We start from the raw sequence: 14,540 nt of genomic DNA, 5'->3' as shown, positions 1-14,540 counted from the left end.
ACATTTCTGGAATAAGTACTTTTGCTGAAAAATCAACTGACCATAAAAAAAAACAAAAACAAAAACAAAACAACAACAACAAAAAAAAACACTTTGCTAGTTGAAGGTAATCCATCACTGGATGATTTAAAAACTTTCTACATCATCTAAATTTTGTTGGGGGTAAAATATTACCTTTTAGTTTGCAGATGGGGAGAATCTGAGGCAGTAGTCAATGGCCCACCAAAGTTACACATGAAATCATGACTAGAAAGGCTAAAATGCCCCTTAAGGGATAACACATTTAAGAAAAAATTATAGACACAAAATTTAGTATAGTAGTTACCTCTGGGAAGAGTGGGAAATGTCATAAAAACAGACACAAATAGAGCTTCTTTTTTGGGGGGGTGGGGGTGGGGGCGGTACTGGGGATTAAGCCAAGAGGCATTCTACCTCTGAGCTACACTCCCAGTCCTATTTTATTTTTATTTTGAAACAGGATCTTGCTAGGTTGATGAGTCTCACTATTTGCTGACTGTCCTCAAACCTGCGATCTTCCTGTCTTAGCCTCCCAAGTACTGATATTACAAGCATATGCCATCATGTGCATGCCAAAGAGCTTCAACTTTATTGGTGGTATTTTATAAAAGTTGTGTGGAAGGCATAGGTTTGAATTTTAACTGTACGACAATTTATAAGAAAAAAGGTCATTATCTATAAAATGATTATGTTTTCCTTTCCTTCATGTTTCCCTTCATTCTCCCTTATTGATAGTGACTTCCACCAAGGGGAAATAACATAAAGTTCAAATTCAGTTTACAAAGAACCAGTTAAAAAAAAAAAAAAGAATCTGTCACACATCAAGTAGGAAATAATTTCAGTTGTAGCTAGAAGAGCACTTATCAAAGTACCTAAAAGAACATTTTGGCTATTAATTACATGTGTACCTACTTTGCTCTGGGATAGTTTCCCCCAGCTTTGCCTTTCTATTAACCTCAGGGCTCAGCCTCTGATTCAAACTAAAATTTACCTTTAAAATAAGTCTCTCCAGCATGCTAATTAAATGTACATGATTTACTACATTTAAATGTTAATGCTTTTTTTTTTTTTTTGCAGTACTGGGGTACTGTGATTTAACCCAGAGGCATTCTACCTCCAAGCTACTACCCCAGCCCTATTTAATTCTTTTATTTTGAAACAGGGTCTCACTAAGATGCAGAGGGCCTCATCAAGTAGCTAAGGTTGGCGGAGAACCTGTCATTCTCCTATCTCAGCCTCTCAAGTACTGGGATGATAAGCGTGGGCTACCACAACCAGCTAATGTTAATGCCTTTCTGATAGGAGCACAAATGGTATAAAGGTAGTTATATGTATACTTAATTTTGGTACAGGTGATTGAACCAAGGGGTATTCTAACTCCAAAACACATCACTATCACTTTTTTTTTTTTAGTTTTTGTTTTAAACAGCGTCTCTCCCTACAATGCTGAAGACTCATGTTGCTGAGACTTATCCTCGAACCTGTGGTTTTCCTATCTCAGCACCCCAATTACTGGGATTACAGGTATGTGCCACCATAAACTGTTTATTATGTTGAAGCATCCAAAGATAGCTTTTAATTAAAGAAACTAAAGATGGCCTTTACACTACCATTCTAGTATAAACCACTTACAATTATTTTGAAATACTCAAATTATGTAAAAACGAACCCTCCCTATATGGGTTTACTTCTGGATTTCCATCCTTGTTTCTAGAAAGTTATATGTAATATATAGCTTGTGAACAAATAACTTTTTTTTAAAGACACCCACCCACTGTTACCACCAATGAAAAGAGAAACTGCTTACTTGGGATCAACAGTACTCATAAGTTTTAGCAACTGGTCTGCGGCAAGAGACTGCAAAATCAAAAATAAAAAAACAAATGACTATTTTTCAGCATGTTGAAATGTCCTGAGCAATCTACTAAACTTATAAAAGTAACATGTCCTATGCATAACAATGACCAACAGAAATATAAGCTACGTGTCATTAAAGATTTTAGTAGCAACATTAAAAAAATACAAAGAGGTAGAATTAGTGGTTATAGTACTCAAAAGAGCATCTTTAGTAGATTATGCAAAGAATAAAGCTAAACAGCCTAGATCCTATAGAATCACCTCTAAATATGAGTCTCTGAGAAAAAGTAGTATTTTAAAGACACATGTTAACACAACTCCAACTCTACAAAGTAAGGACTTCATAAAAGTTTAGCAAAATTTGAATGAAAAAAACCAAACAAACCAAATCCCCCAAACTTCTACAATATATGTATATTCCTTATACATTCTTCATATTCTCATGTATACCTCATTTACTTCGGTTCTGGTACTCTTATTTTGGTACTTCCATTACCACTCTGTATGATACTGATTTTGTGTTGGCCTCCTAAAAACCTATTTTCTACTTTGAGCTATGTATGTATGGTATGTATGTATGTATGTATTTATTTTTGTGGTACCGGTACCGGGGCTAGGGTTCTTGGAAACCATTCTACCTCCAGGCTACACTCCCAGACCTATTTTTATACTTTTTTTTTAAATTTGGAAACACGGTCTCTTAAGCCAGCGCGGCTGGCTTCGAACCTGCACGATCCTCCTGTCTCTGCCTCCCAAGTGCAGGGGTTACAAGCGTGCACCACCAAGGCTGGCTACTTTGAGCTATTTATAACAAAAAATTCTTTAAGAGATAAGGAGTTAACAATTTAGTGACTACTTAAACAGGATAAAAAATTAAAGGGTACAAAGCTGTACCTGAGAGTTCAAGTTTGCTCCAGGAAGCCCAAGTGCAGCCAGGGCAGGGTCAAGAGTAGGAGCTCCCAAAGCAGCCAGCGGAACAGCGCCAATCTGTAAAAATTCAAGTTTCATTTAAACTTCACTTTTGTCAGGGTTAGCATTTATTTTCTGTGTTGGGTCCGACTGTATTTTAAGTCTGCAGGCTGTGTTCTCTATTGCAACCACACAACGACTGTCACTGTAGTTCAACATCAGAAAACAAAAATAAGGGGTGGGGGTAGCTCAAAAGCCAAAGCTTGGCCAAACTGGCTCTCTCTGATGGCCCAACTTCTCATTACAGAATACTTATCTTCAAAAATTGAGATGCCGGAAGTCAGGCCATGATGGCATGCTACATTGCTCCCAGCCTAAGTAAATATATTTTTGAGAGCAAAATCACAAAAGTATTATGCTACATGAGATTTACCCCCACAGTAATTTTAGATATTTAGAGCCAAATGGAAAAACTTAAATAGGTATTTTACAATATTCAGAGTTCTTAAAATGCACTTTCTAAGCGTCTTTGTACTAAATAAGATTATGAATCGTACTTTTAAATACTGTAAAGATAATATCATTATATGAACTAGAATCGTAAAAGCCAAAATACATTTAAGTTTTATCATTAAGTCTGCATTTCTTTCTTTCTTCTAAGAATTTAAGAGAACAAGTACCTGGGTAAGTGGGTTAGGTGTAGGCAGGAGTCCACCACCAGGCAGAAGACCTGCCACTGCATTAGCTGGTGCCAACAGAGACAAAGCCTTAGTCTCATCAGGAATAACTCCTGCAGAGAAACATCCTTGCATGAGAACACATTCTTTTGCAAGACAGAAAACACACAAAAACACCCAGAAAATGTCTCCCTGATACACCATCTGAGTTTGTTGAAAGTACTTATGTTCGCTAAAATATAAAGCTTGATCGCTATATGATTATTTATCATTAATTATGTCAGAAACTTCAATGTGTGAAAATTTGTTTCCTTTTTCTCTACAAATGGTTAAGTTTCTAGAGTAAAAAAAATAGCACAATACACACTACTTTTTTGTTAACACTGCCAAGATTTCATCACCTGTACTCGATTTTTAAGTCATGAACCAAACGTAAGCAAGCACAGTCGGTTCTCCAGGGGTGTGCTCTCAACTTTCAAAAGCTGTTTTATGAACAACGACTCGTGTCGGCTGCTTCACTATAAAGCACACAGAAAAATCAAGATACACAAGACAAAAAAAGTTTGATTTAGGGGTTAATAATATGGTACAGTTACTATGATTTTCTTTACACCTACCATACAAATTTTGTAAAAATTAAGAGAAGAAAAGTATGTAAAGGAAATATTCTGTTGGAATCAAGCGTAGGGCTTTTGCTGACTCATGGAAATGAATATGAATGTTTCTGAAGGTCTCTGAATACACACAGGATGTGTGTGTGGGAGTGAGTGTGTGAGAGAGAGAAAATAGGTAAAACAACATGGCACATTCCTTACCTGTACAGTAAAATGCTTTATGTTCCAACATGTGCCATGCTAACCATACCAAAAAGTGCTGCTATATAATGTCAGTTCAAAAGCTAACTTAGCCAAACTCCTTAAACCAAAAACGACATGTATGTCCATTTTTAAAGCCTAATCTGTGTATTCAGATAAAATCAAAGGGTCCTAAGACAAATATTTATGTAGACAATTTAAACTCTATCCAACAGCAAAAGCCCTATACAGATGGATTAATCTGTTAATGTGCCCAAGCCCCCAAAATGAGAGTTCAATAATACAATTAAACTACATATTTGCAAATACCAGTAGTATTTCTGTAATACATATTAAGAAACTGCATCTCATCATAAAACATACAATATGTACAGGGCACTTAAGAGAAACTGGATAAGCTGCAGAAGAAAACTGTTGGGTGGTATTTTCAGCAGGGCCTGGTATATAGTTCAGGCTGAACCAGGGAAAAGAACTGTAAAACACAACAACAAAAAAGAAAAACCACTGTTAAATAAAGGTAATGGTTCCTTCCTCCTATACTGAGAAGTGCCGATAATATAAACAAATGTATACTACACAGCACTGTTATCTTGCTTGTGTCAGCGCTGTCATCAATTTAGATACCAAGAGTTATGGAGGGGGAGGGGGAGAAGATCATTTAGATATAGGGCAGTAATGCATCAATATAACAAGTCTACAGAGATTAGGGATAATTTTGCATGCAAAATTATGTCTCAAGAGGATATATTAAGTATCAACATCTTACTAAAATTATCGCATTTGCAACATTTCTGGCAAACTAAAATCCTCTTGAGTTTATTGTGAGACACCTGATAGAAGATCTGCATCCATTAAAAAAGTCATGCATCTGATCCTCTGATTTAAAAAAGACTATTTAAAAATAAACTACAATTTAAAAATAGCAATGAGGCCCCTCACCAGTTAATTTTCATGCGTCAAGAGTATTTTTTTTACTGCTGCTTTGATAGAACCATGAAATACTGCATGAATGTGTAGAAATGAAAGAAAAAGAAACAGACAAAAGAAACAAACATTAACCAAGGAACCTAAACAACCCCCAAATTCATATATTAAGAGTTCCTTCCAAATCTAGCTATCTCAGTTTTACCAATTAAGACTATTCCTTACCGTTCACTGTGTGTCTATTGTTCTAAAACACTGACCAAGAGCCAACACCAAAGTGTAAGAGCTAAAACCAGAGTGAATGGTGACAAAGGGATTGAATACATCAAATTACTCAGCGGTGATAACATTAATACAGCATATCATACTACAAATTAAATACACCAAAAATAGATTTCTGAACTAAATATTTTTATAACCCTATATATACACAAGTCCCCTAAACCTCACTCTCAAAATCAGATCTAACAGAAATTTACTATGGCTTAAAAATATCTGTAAAAGCCAGTTATATGATATACTGTATTATGTTCCAGGCTTGGGAACTGCATTACTTAGCAAATACAAATTCTTCAAATCTAAAGGTTAACTATGTTTTGAACATTACCGATATTAGATCCTATATCAAGACCTATCATCTATATTTTACTCATTCTAAATTTGAACTTTGTAAATTTTCTGTTGGTGACTGAGTTTTATCCTGCAATTGGCACACTGACATAAAAGAAACTGCTTCAATAAAACATGCTAACTCAAAAGTTATCTTTAAAAACCTTAAAACTGGGCTCACACTTCCAGATCATGGAGCTCGATGTACTGTTATATACAGCATGCCTTAACCCATCTCTGAATATAAGTTAACTTCTTCAGAAAACCAGAGGCATTTTTCTCTAAAGTTTAGACATTTCACAACTTTTACAAGGTATGGTGTCAATGTTCACATTTGTTTTCAAAGATCTAAGTAAGATAGCATCTAAAATCAACAATAACAAGATTCTGTTTCTACTGACCAGTTATACTAAAGAAAAGGGAAAGCATATAAATCCTGGTCAGTATATTTATTAAATTATTAACTTAAAATCCAATAATTTTATCATGTGATTTCTTTGATTAAAATTTATAGTTACCAAATAGCAAATAAAACAGCAGTACACTGGGAACAAACTAATTATAAAATATGCCTTAGAAAATTTTACAAAATGGCATTAGAATAGTGCTGTCTTGTCACAGTGGCTTTTTAGATCCAAAAAAACCTGCTCATTTTTTTCTGTCAAATTAACAGCCTAAAATGTAAAAAGAGAGAAAATGTAGTTAACAATTGGTTACACCAGGAAAACACTTGGGGGACTTGAGTGCTTGCTGGCCTTTAGTTAATGTCTAGAATCCCCTGTAGCTGCAGAGGACCCACTGTTTTTCAGTCATCTGGAAGGATTTTGCATTTGCCTTCTCCACTACAAAAATCACACACACAAATAACAGAGAGAAGAATTTATTATTTAGAGATATTCTAGAAAATATAACAAGAATGAACAAGAAAATCTGGCATAAAAACAACACACCCAGTGCCCATCTGGCACCTAAGCTACAGGAAATCTTGAACTTTCACAAAAACCAAAATAATTGCAACCCTTGGTATACTGGAATTCCATGGTGGATTTTTTTCAAGTTATCAGTGTAGAAAGCATTAAGGAAATAAGACTGACCTAGTCACATATTTAAAACAAAAAAACATGCACTGGAAGGCCTCTGTTACGTGTACATGGAGTTAACCATTTACCTTTGGGACTTTTTCATAAAACTTAACATTAACTAAGCAGATATAGCTCAGAGAGTTATAATTAGGGATATGGTCTTGATGTCTTAAAATATTTTAAAGAAAGTAAAAAATTCAATATAAAAAACAATTCTGATCGCTAGTTCTTAGAAGTAAAAATTATGTTCTGCAGTATAACAAGGGTTTCAAAATGTTAATTGCTTAGATTTTAACATGCTGCTAATGCTCACTCTAGAACTACACTGAGGTAGATGGTCATCTTAGGATGCCCACATAGATAGGTGAACAAAGCACAAACCTTCTGCATATGGTACGACTATCAAAGCTCTGTCAACGAATACAGTGTTTGTCAGATGCTGTGCCACAACTGCTGAGTCTGGATCATGGAACTTAACAAAGCAGACACGAGATGAGACCGGCAAAGGTGAATCACTAAAAAATAAACAATATAAAAAGAGAAGACTATCAGTGAAAACAAACAGAACTTGCAAACTATTTTATTATTTGCATTTACATACAAAAAGTAGTATTTGAAATAACACTGTCCCCTGAACTAATGTACCATATTGCACTGTAGATGAAAACTTAGAACTGTTATTTAAAATTACAATGTATTAGTTTAGAAACAGTTTTCTAAAATATCTGAGGGAAGAGACCACAAAGATATAAAAAATCTTATTACTATCAACTTTTTTTTTTTTTTTTTTTGCTAGAGCTGTACATAGAACCCAGGGATAGGCAAGTGCTCTACCACTCATTCACACTTCCAGCCCTCATGCCAACTATTCTCAAACACAGATAACAACAATTGCTTTTAGTTCAGCAACCTTTTATTATAGCTCATTTCTAGAGGTAAACAAGATAAACTTTCCACCTCAAAAACAGAATAGCATGGAAAAAATACATCATCTTGATAATTAATTTAGTTTTCTTGACCTGCACAATAAACTGGCTCTAATGACCATTTTCACCTACAGTACATTAAGACTCCTAGACACTAATCTTTCTGGTTTAAGCCACTTTCAGATAAAAAATATAAGCATATGAGGAGCATGAAGATTTTAGGCACGCCTTTAGTCTGTACCATTTCATATTTCAGTAAGTAAAAGTACCTCTTTCTTTAGCAAATTATTTCCTCAAATTAAAGGAAAACAAGTGGCAAAGTGCAAGCTACAAGTGCAAAGTGTAGGCTTTTAAAAATAATACAGTTCAGATTTCTATCATAAAACTCTCCATGAAAGGAAACAATTACATAAAGGCAAGGATTGATCTTCAACCCCATACCAAATGTTATTTGAAAATCAATGTCAGAAGGCAGTAGTAATCACAGCATCCCTGCTTACACATTAAAATCACCTGTGGGGGGAAGGCCTTCAGGTTCTCAACTTCAATTAAATGAAGATCTGATAAATCAAATACTGTGCTCTTACCACGTCTTTAGTTTAATATTCCCTGACAATTTTAATATGCACCCAGGGTAGAGAATCACTGTTTTATGGTTATAGGCCAATTGCATCTTAAGATTCAATAATAAAATGGGAGCTGAAGGTGATGGTGAACAGGTGTAATTCTAGTGCCCTTCCCCAAAAGGGAATCCTGTAATGTATTTTAATGCTACTAGTGAACTAGTTTATATGTACATAAAACAATGATTACCTTAGATTTAGTTATACTAGGTATTTAGATATTCATTGTTGAAAGGGTTTAACTAAGGCAATAAAAAATAATTTGTCACCATAACTTGAACTCAAACCTAGGTGAAAATTATGCAAGTTTCCCTAAAGGGATCTCTCATGCTAAGCAGAGATGCTAATACAGCTTCAAGGCAAAACTGACATCTTATCCACAAGAAATTTAAACTTTGTTATAGAGGTTTAGTGTTCAATATTTTTAAAAAATACATTTCTTTTTTTTAAATATTAAGCACTACTGGTCTAAAGTGTAACAACACAGCACCTACAGTAGTGAAAAGAATGTCACCTCAGCTCTAGTACCGAAGCTAGAGCAATTTATATTTCTTTTCAGATATCCATGTTTTTATCAATAAATTAAACAGACCTTTCATGTTATCATTGCTATATTCTTAATACCTAACACACCACCTTAAGAAATAGTATTTCTCAAAATGTAACTTCTACTAGGAGGATTTTAGTAAGTTCAAGGCCGGCCTGAACACAGGCTCTGCTAAAAACAATTAATAGGGCTGGTGATAAAACTGTTAGAGCTCTTCCCAAGATGCACAAACCAATTTTTTAACACTGACTATTGTCTGATTCAAAGAGAGAAAAAGAGAGTATCAAAATGAAGTTCTTAACAAATAGTGATGCCGGGTGTGGTGGCGCAGGCTTGTAATCCCCGCGCCCGGAAGGCGGAGACAGGAGGATCCCGCAGGCTGGAAGCCAACTGTGCTGGCTTAAGAAACCCTGTTTCTAAATTTTAAAAAAGTATAAAATAGGTGTCTGGGAGTATAGCCCGGAGGTAGAAGGGCTTACAGGAACCCAAATACCACCAAAATAAAAACAAAACAAAACCAAAAAAACCCCAGCAAAGTCCTTTAGAACAGAAACTTAGAAAGTATTGCCAATGTGAGCAGTTTACTTGGCAATCTTGAGGTGATTCTATTTTTTTCTACTCAATCATATCATATCATATATGAGAATACTAAAATTATTGTTTATACATCAAAACATATAAGTGATAGTTTAAGATCAAATATAAATAATTTGAATACTGTAAAAAAACAGCAACTAGAAATTCATCTCTCTCCCCCTTTGAAATGGCTTCCTTTAAATAGGTTTTAGGTTTTGGTACTACTTGACCCCACAATTGCATTCTTACATTTTCTCAGTTAAAATTTTTTTTAAAAGAAATATTTTTAAGATATAGCATTACTAAATTCTTTTTTTACCATAAAATATCGTGCAAGTACCATTTCTAAAAGTAAGCTGTGTATGATGCTTTAGTTTTCTGCCCAAGAGTGACAGTAGTATTCTTAGTGGTTCTAAGTGCCCCCTGAGGGCTATTTTATAAACTTCTAGGATACACATAGAAAATTCAAAATCTTGATGTTCATCTAAAGCCCAGGTGGGTCAAACAATCTCTTTTATAGACAGCATGATTCTTAACAAGATCTGTAGTAAGTATTCATGGCCACTCAAATGTGAGGACTTCCAGTTTAGGCCATTAATACTCCTAACCACTTCTAAGTAGAGAATTCTGGGCATATATACAAAGTATCTCCAAAGTCTAAAAAAGTAGCTTAATTCCACTGATTTCAAATACTTTCTCCTTCATATGAAGGAGAAAGTAAAACTATCCACTTATTAAAGCAAAATTTTCCTTAAAGGCAAATTCTTTCCCTTACCTATTATAATTACTCAAACTTATTTAGTGTTATAGAATTTTTCAACCATGTAACTCTGACACACTTCACTGGGATTATTACCAGAGAAACACTCCAGTTGTAATCGCCACTTAAAATCCAACAAAAACTAAACATTTGATTACCAAATTAAGTAATACGAGTGACAAACTATTGGCCAAACCAACAAATTCCTGATCAAATGGTAAAGGACAATTACACACTACAGGTCAAATACAAGTTCTGACAGTGGTAGTGTAACTTGGGCAGACAAAATATCCCATACAAATTTCAGTCCACTGCCTTGTAAAACAAAGTCGAATACATCTCCTGGTTTGGCAGACACCCAAACAATACTGAATTTCCAATGTTAGTTTTAGGAATTAGACTCAACTGTTTGTTTATTTTTTTGGTGGTACTAGGGGTGCAACCCAGAGGCCTTTTACCTCCGGGCTACACTCACACACCTATTTTATATTTTATTTGGAAACAGGGTCTCACTAAGTTGCTGAGAGCCTAAGTAGCTGAGGCTGGCTTCGAACTTGTGTGATCCTCCTGTCTCAGCCTCCAAGCACAGGGATTACAAGAGTGCGCCACCACACCCAGCCTACATTTTTTTTTTTTTTTAAAGAAATTAAATGTAGGGGTCAATGACAGATGTTTCATATGGCTACAGGGCTGTCATAGTATATTGCTTAGACTGACAGTACTTCTCTATGCAAAATTATATGCCAGTAATTTTTGGCTTTAAAGAACTAAGCAAATGGATTCTGTAACAAACAATGTAGGAAACCTTCTCCAGCAGCCACTGAAAAGTCTAGTTTAATAGTCAATACTTCCCCTCAAGGCATTTTGAGTTGCAAGTTTCCTAAATACATGCTGGGCGTGCAATGGTACTCTAAACAAAAGCCTTTCAGGCAATGTTGATGAATTAAAGAACTTCATATTCTATAAGATGGAGGAAGTTGAACATAACCTGTCAATTTATGCTAGATGTAAGACAGAAAAACAAACCAGTGTCAAGCAATATAGAGAAGATACACCAGGGGCACTGTATTTTTATACAGGGTGGTCAAGAGAAGGCTTCTCTAAAATGACATTTGAAAAAAGGAAAGGAAAGCAGTAAGTCATAAACACATTTGGAAAGAAAAAATTTCTATGCAGGTATGAATGCCTTCTTTGGGAAATTACAAAAAAGATCAGAGGGAAATGTGTTTGCAATAGGCCATTCAGTCTTATTCTATGATTAAGAGTACATATTTTTGGAAAGATGAACCTGTTTGGACCACTGAAAGTCTAAAGCACATGATTCCTGGCAAGCTATTCCTGAAAACTCTGCAGGCCAGATTAGCTGTTAAGATAAACTAGTAAACAAATAGAACCCAGTATTAAATAAAAGTAAAGCCAGGCATTGTGGCACAGGTTTGTAATACCAGTATTTGGGAGGCCAAGACAAGAGGACACAGAAGGTTGAGTGCCAAGCATGGTGGTGCTCGCTTGTAATCCCCGTGCTTGGGAGGCGGAGACAGGAGGATCTCACAGGTTCGATGCCAGCCTCACTGGCTTAAGAGACCCTGTTTCCAAATATAAAAAAATAAGGTCTGAGAGTATAGCCCGAAGGTAGAAGGGCTTCCAGAAACCCCAGTACCACCAAAAAGGGGGGGGGGGCACGGAAGGTTCAAGGACAGCTTCAGCAAGTACTGAGACTCATCAGTTTAGTGAGTGAGACCCTGTTTCTAAATAAAAATAAAATAGGGCTGAGAGTGTAGCTTGGAGTTAGTTAGAATGCCCCTGGGTTCAATCCCCAGTACCAAATAAATACATAAATAAAAGTAGCCATCTGCAGTACTATCCAAGAGTCCACTAAACAATATATAACATTCACTATATTATAACTTTGTATATTTTCAAAGAAAATGATTGTACTTGGGAATGAAAGGAAGAAACCAAAAAGCAAAAATGTGTCCATATGTAATTTCTAATACAGGGAAAGGAGCCCTTCAAGAGCATAGCACTGCAGATAAACTGGTTGAGTAATTCTTGTTGCCAAAGCTGAACTTGAACCTGTGATCTTCCTGTCTCAGCCTCCCAAGTACTGGGATTACAAGTGTGCATCACCAAGTGCTGCTTGGATGAGTAGTTCTCTAATAGCTGTTCTGGTTATGATGGAACTACTCACTTGACTACAGAGCAAAAGCCCAGACTCTTGTCCATCATGACTTCCTTGAAGACACTGCCCATCCATTTGGTAAAAAAAAGTGAACCAGTAAAATGCCTATATGTTTCTCTTTTTACAAATGCACCATAAAAAAGAGTATCTTCAGAAAATATAAAATATATTTACAATCCGCAAAGATATCACTATCATTTTTGGCCATTTTACCATTAAGTAATCTTTATCACTGAATATTATACTGAGAAAAGTAACAGCAAAACATCTATTTCTGTTGTTCATATTATGAAAGTTGTCTGCCCATTACCAAATCATTTGTTTAAAACAGCATCATGTGTTTGTTTCCAGAACTATACACCTCATGCAAACTGTTAACAGAATTCTCTCAACATGCATATTTTCCCTACAAATTAGACAACACACCAATTTGAATACATTGACCTATGAATACATTTTAAGCAGAAAGTCATAAAATGTTAATACTTAAATATGTCATGATTACTTTTAATCCTGTCTTAATGATTAAATTCATCTTAACAGTAAATGTCTTGAGGATTTCAATTTCCTGTGTAGAATTTAAGCGACAGCATAGGTAGTGTTTACCGATGGTAATCATTTAATTATTTCAAGTGTCTGTCCTAATATTTTTGAAGCCTTATCTTACACTTCATAACTTTTCCATTACAATCAACCCATAATCTTCAAAATGATGCTATAACAGGACTAAAGTTTCAACATCCTATAAAATTCCCTTTCAAGAAAAATCGCAAAATATCATTAATCTCTGCTTTATTTAAGCAAGAAAAAAATCACCAGAATTCACCTATAACAGATATATATATGTATGTATGTATGTAGATAGATATGTATATACATAAGTATGCAGGGCTACTACGTTTTCAAGATCTTTGAGGTATATTTCCTGAGCCGGAAACACTCAATCGCAATACTTAGCAATAAGTGAACACAGGCTGAATAATTTTGTTACCCTTTCTCCAAAGATGGCAAAAAACCCCACTTGATAAAAAAAAAAAATGGGCTTAACCTATATGCAAAAAAATAAATAAAATGCAGTTTGTCTTACTTTAAGAGTCCAAAGCAGAACGACCATGTAAGCACAATGTAAGAGGAAAACAGTGGCACAAAATTAAGGGTCAATATCTCCTAATCCCCCAGTCCTGGCCCTGCCCCCGGCATTTTTTTTTGCAGGCCTAAAGCGCGACTCATCAGTCAAAGCAACCGGCAGCGCCGCTCGCCGGCGCAGCGCAGAGGCCGCTCTCGCGGCTGAGGCGGGTGCTGGCGGGCTAGGCCCGGCTGCGGCGGCTCTGGGAGAAAGGCGGGGATGGTGGCCGATACTCACTCCGGCGGGAAGAGGCGCAGTTCGTCGATCTTGCCTAGGAAACCGAAGAGCGTCCGCATCTGCTCAGAGCTAGCGCTCGGGGAGACATTAGTCACCTGGATTACCTCGGTGCCGCCGCCTCCGCCACCGCCCGGGCCGCCGCTGGGCCCCGGGCCCGCAGTGCTGGGCACGACGGTAGCGTTGCTCATGGCGCTGCTCGAGTTCTCGCTCCTGCTTTAACACATCAAACACACAACAAACAGTGAGAGGGGGGAGAGGAACCGGTCCGCGGGAGAGGGAAGGAGGGTCCGATGCCACAGCCGCTACAGTCGCTGCCGCCGCCGCCGCCGCCGACTCTCCGCCCCGCCGCACGCCGGGGGGAGGGGAAGAGCGCGAGCTCCGGGCCGCGAGAAAACAAACGGCCGCCCCCACCTCGCTCCAACCACCTCCCTCGCGGGCCAGCTCCCCACAGTGCCTTGCGGCGCGCGCGTGCGTGTGTGCGTCACCCGCGTCGCCGGCGGCCCCGCCCCGCCCCGCAGGCCCGGCCCGCAGCCAGACCGCCCCGCGGCGCCGCGAGCGGGGTCCCACCCCACCTCTGGTTTTCAGGAAGGAGAAGGAAGCTTTTTCTTTTTTCTTAAAGCAAGCATTCACTTACCTGCAAAACTTACACATTTATTTATTGATTTATTTTTG

At 37.0% G+C, this 14,540-nt stretch overlaps 1 protein-coding gene across 7 annotated transcripts in view; it reads right to left on the bottom strand.

Moving 5' to 3' along the window:
- SRSF11 (serine and arginine rich splicing factor 11) overlaps positions 1-14,056 on the bottom strand; it is a gene marked incomplete at both ends in the record, with an annotated part of 28,901 nt that extends 14,845 nt beyond the window's left edge. For 6 of the 7 annotated variants that reach the window (XM_080692932.1, XM_080692934.1, XM_080692933.1 and 3 more), the window contains 5 exons: positions 1,826-1,875; positions 2,770-2,862; positions 3,465-3,574; positions 7,273-7,406; positions 13,869-14,056. In XM_080692932.1, coding sequence (XP_080549058.1) covers positions 1,826-1,875; positions 2,770-2,862; positions 3,465-3,574; positions 7,273-7,406; positions 13,869-14,056 — 575 coding nt within the window. Of the gene's footprint in view, positions 1-1,825; positions 1,876-2,769; positions 2,863-3,464; positions 3,575-7,272; positions 7,437-13,868 lie in introns of all 7 variants that reach the window. The other variant, XM_080692931.1, reaches the window with a different exon arrangement.
- Between the last annotated feature and the right edge of the window lie 484 nt (positions 14,057-14,540).

Source organism: Muscardinus avellanarius (assembly GCF_963383645.1).
Source record: "Muscardinus avellanarius genome assembly, chromosome: 3".
In the NCBI taxonomy this organism is placed as follows: domain Eukaryota; kingdom Metazoa; phylum Chordata; class Mammalia; order Rodentia; family Gliridae; genus Muscardinus; species Muscardinus avellanarius.
Note: the sequence above shows the minus strand (reverse complement) of the source record. Positions and strands in the feature narration are given on the sequence as shown.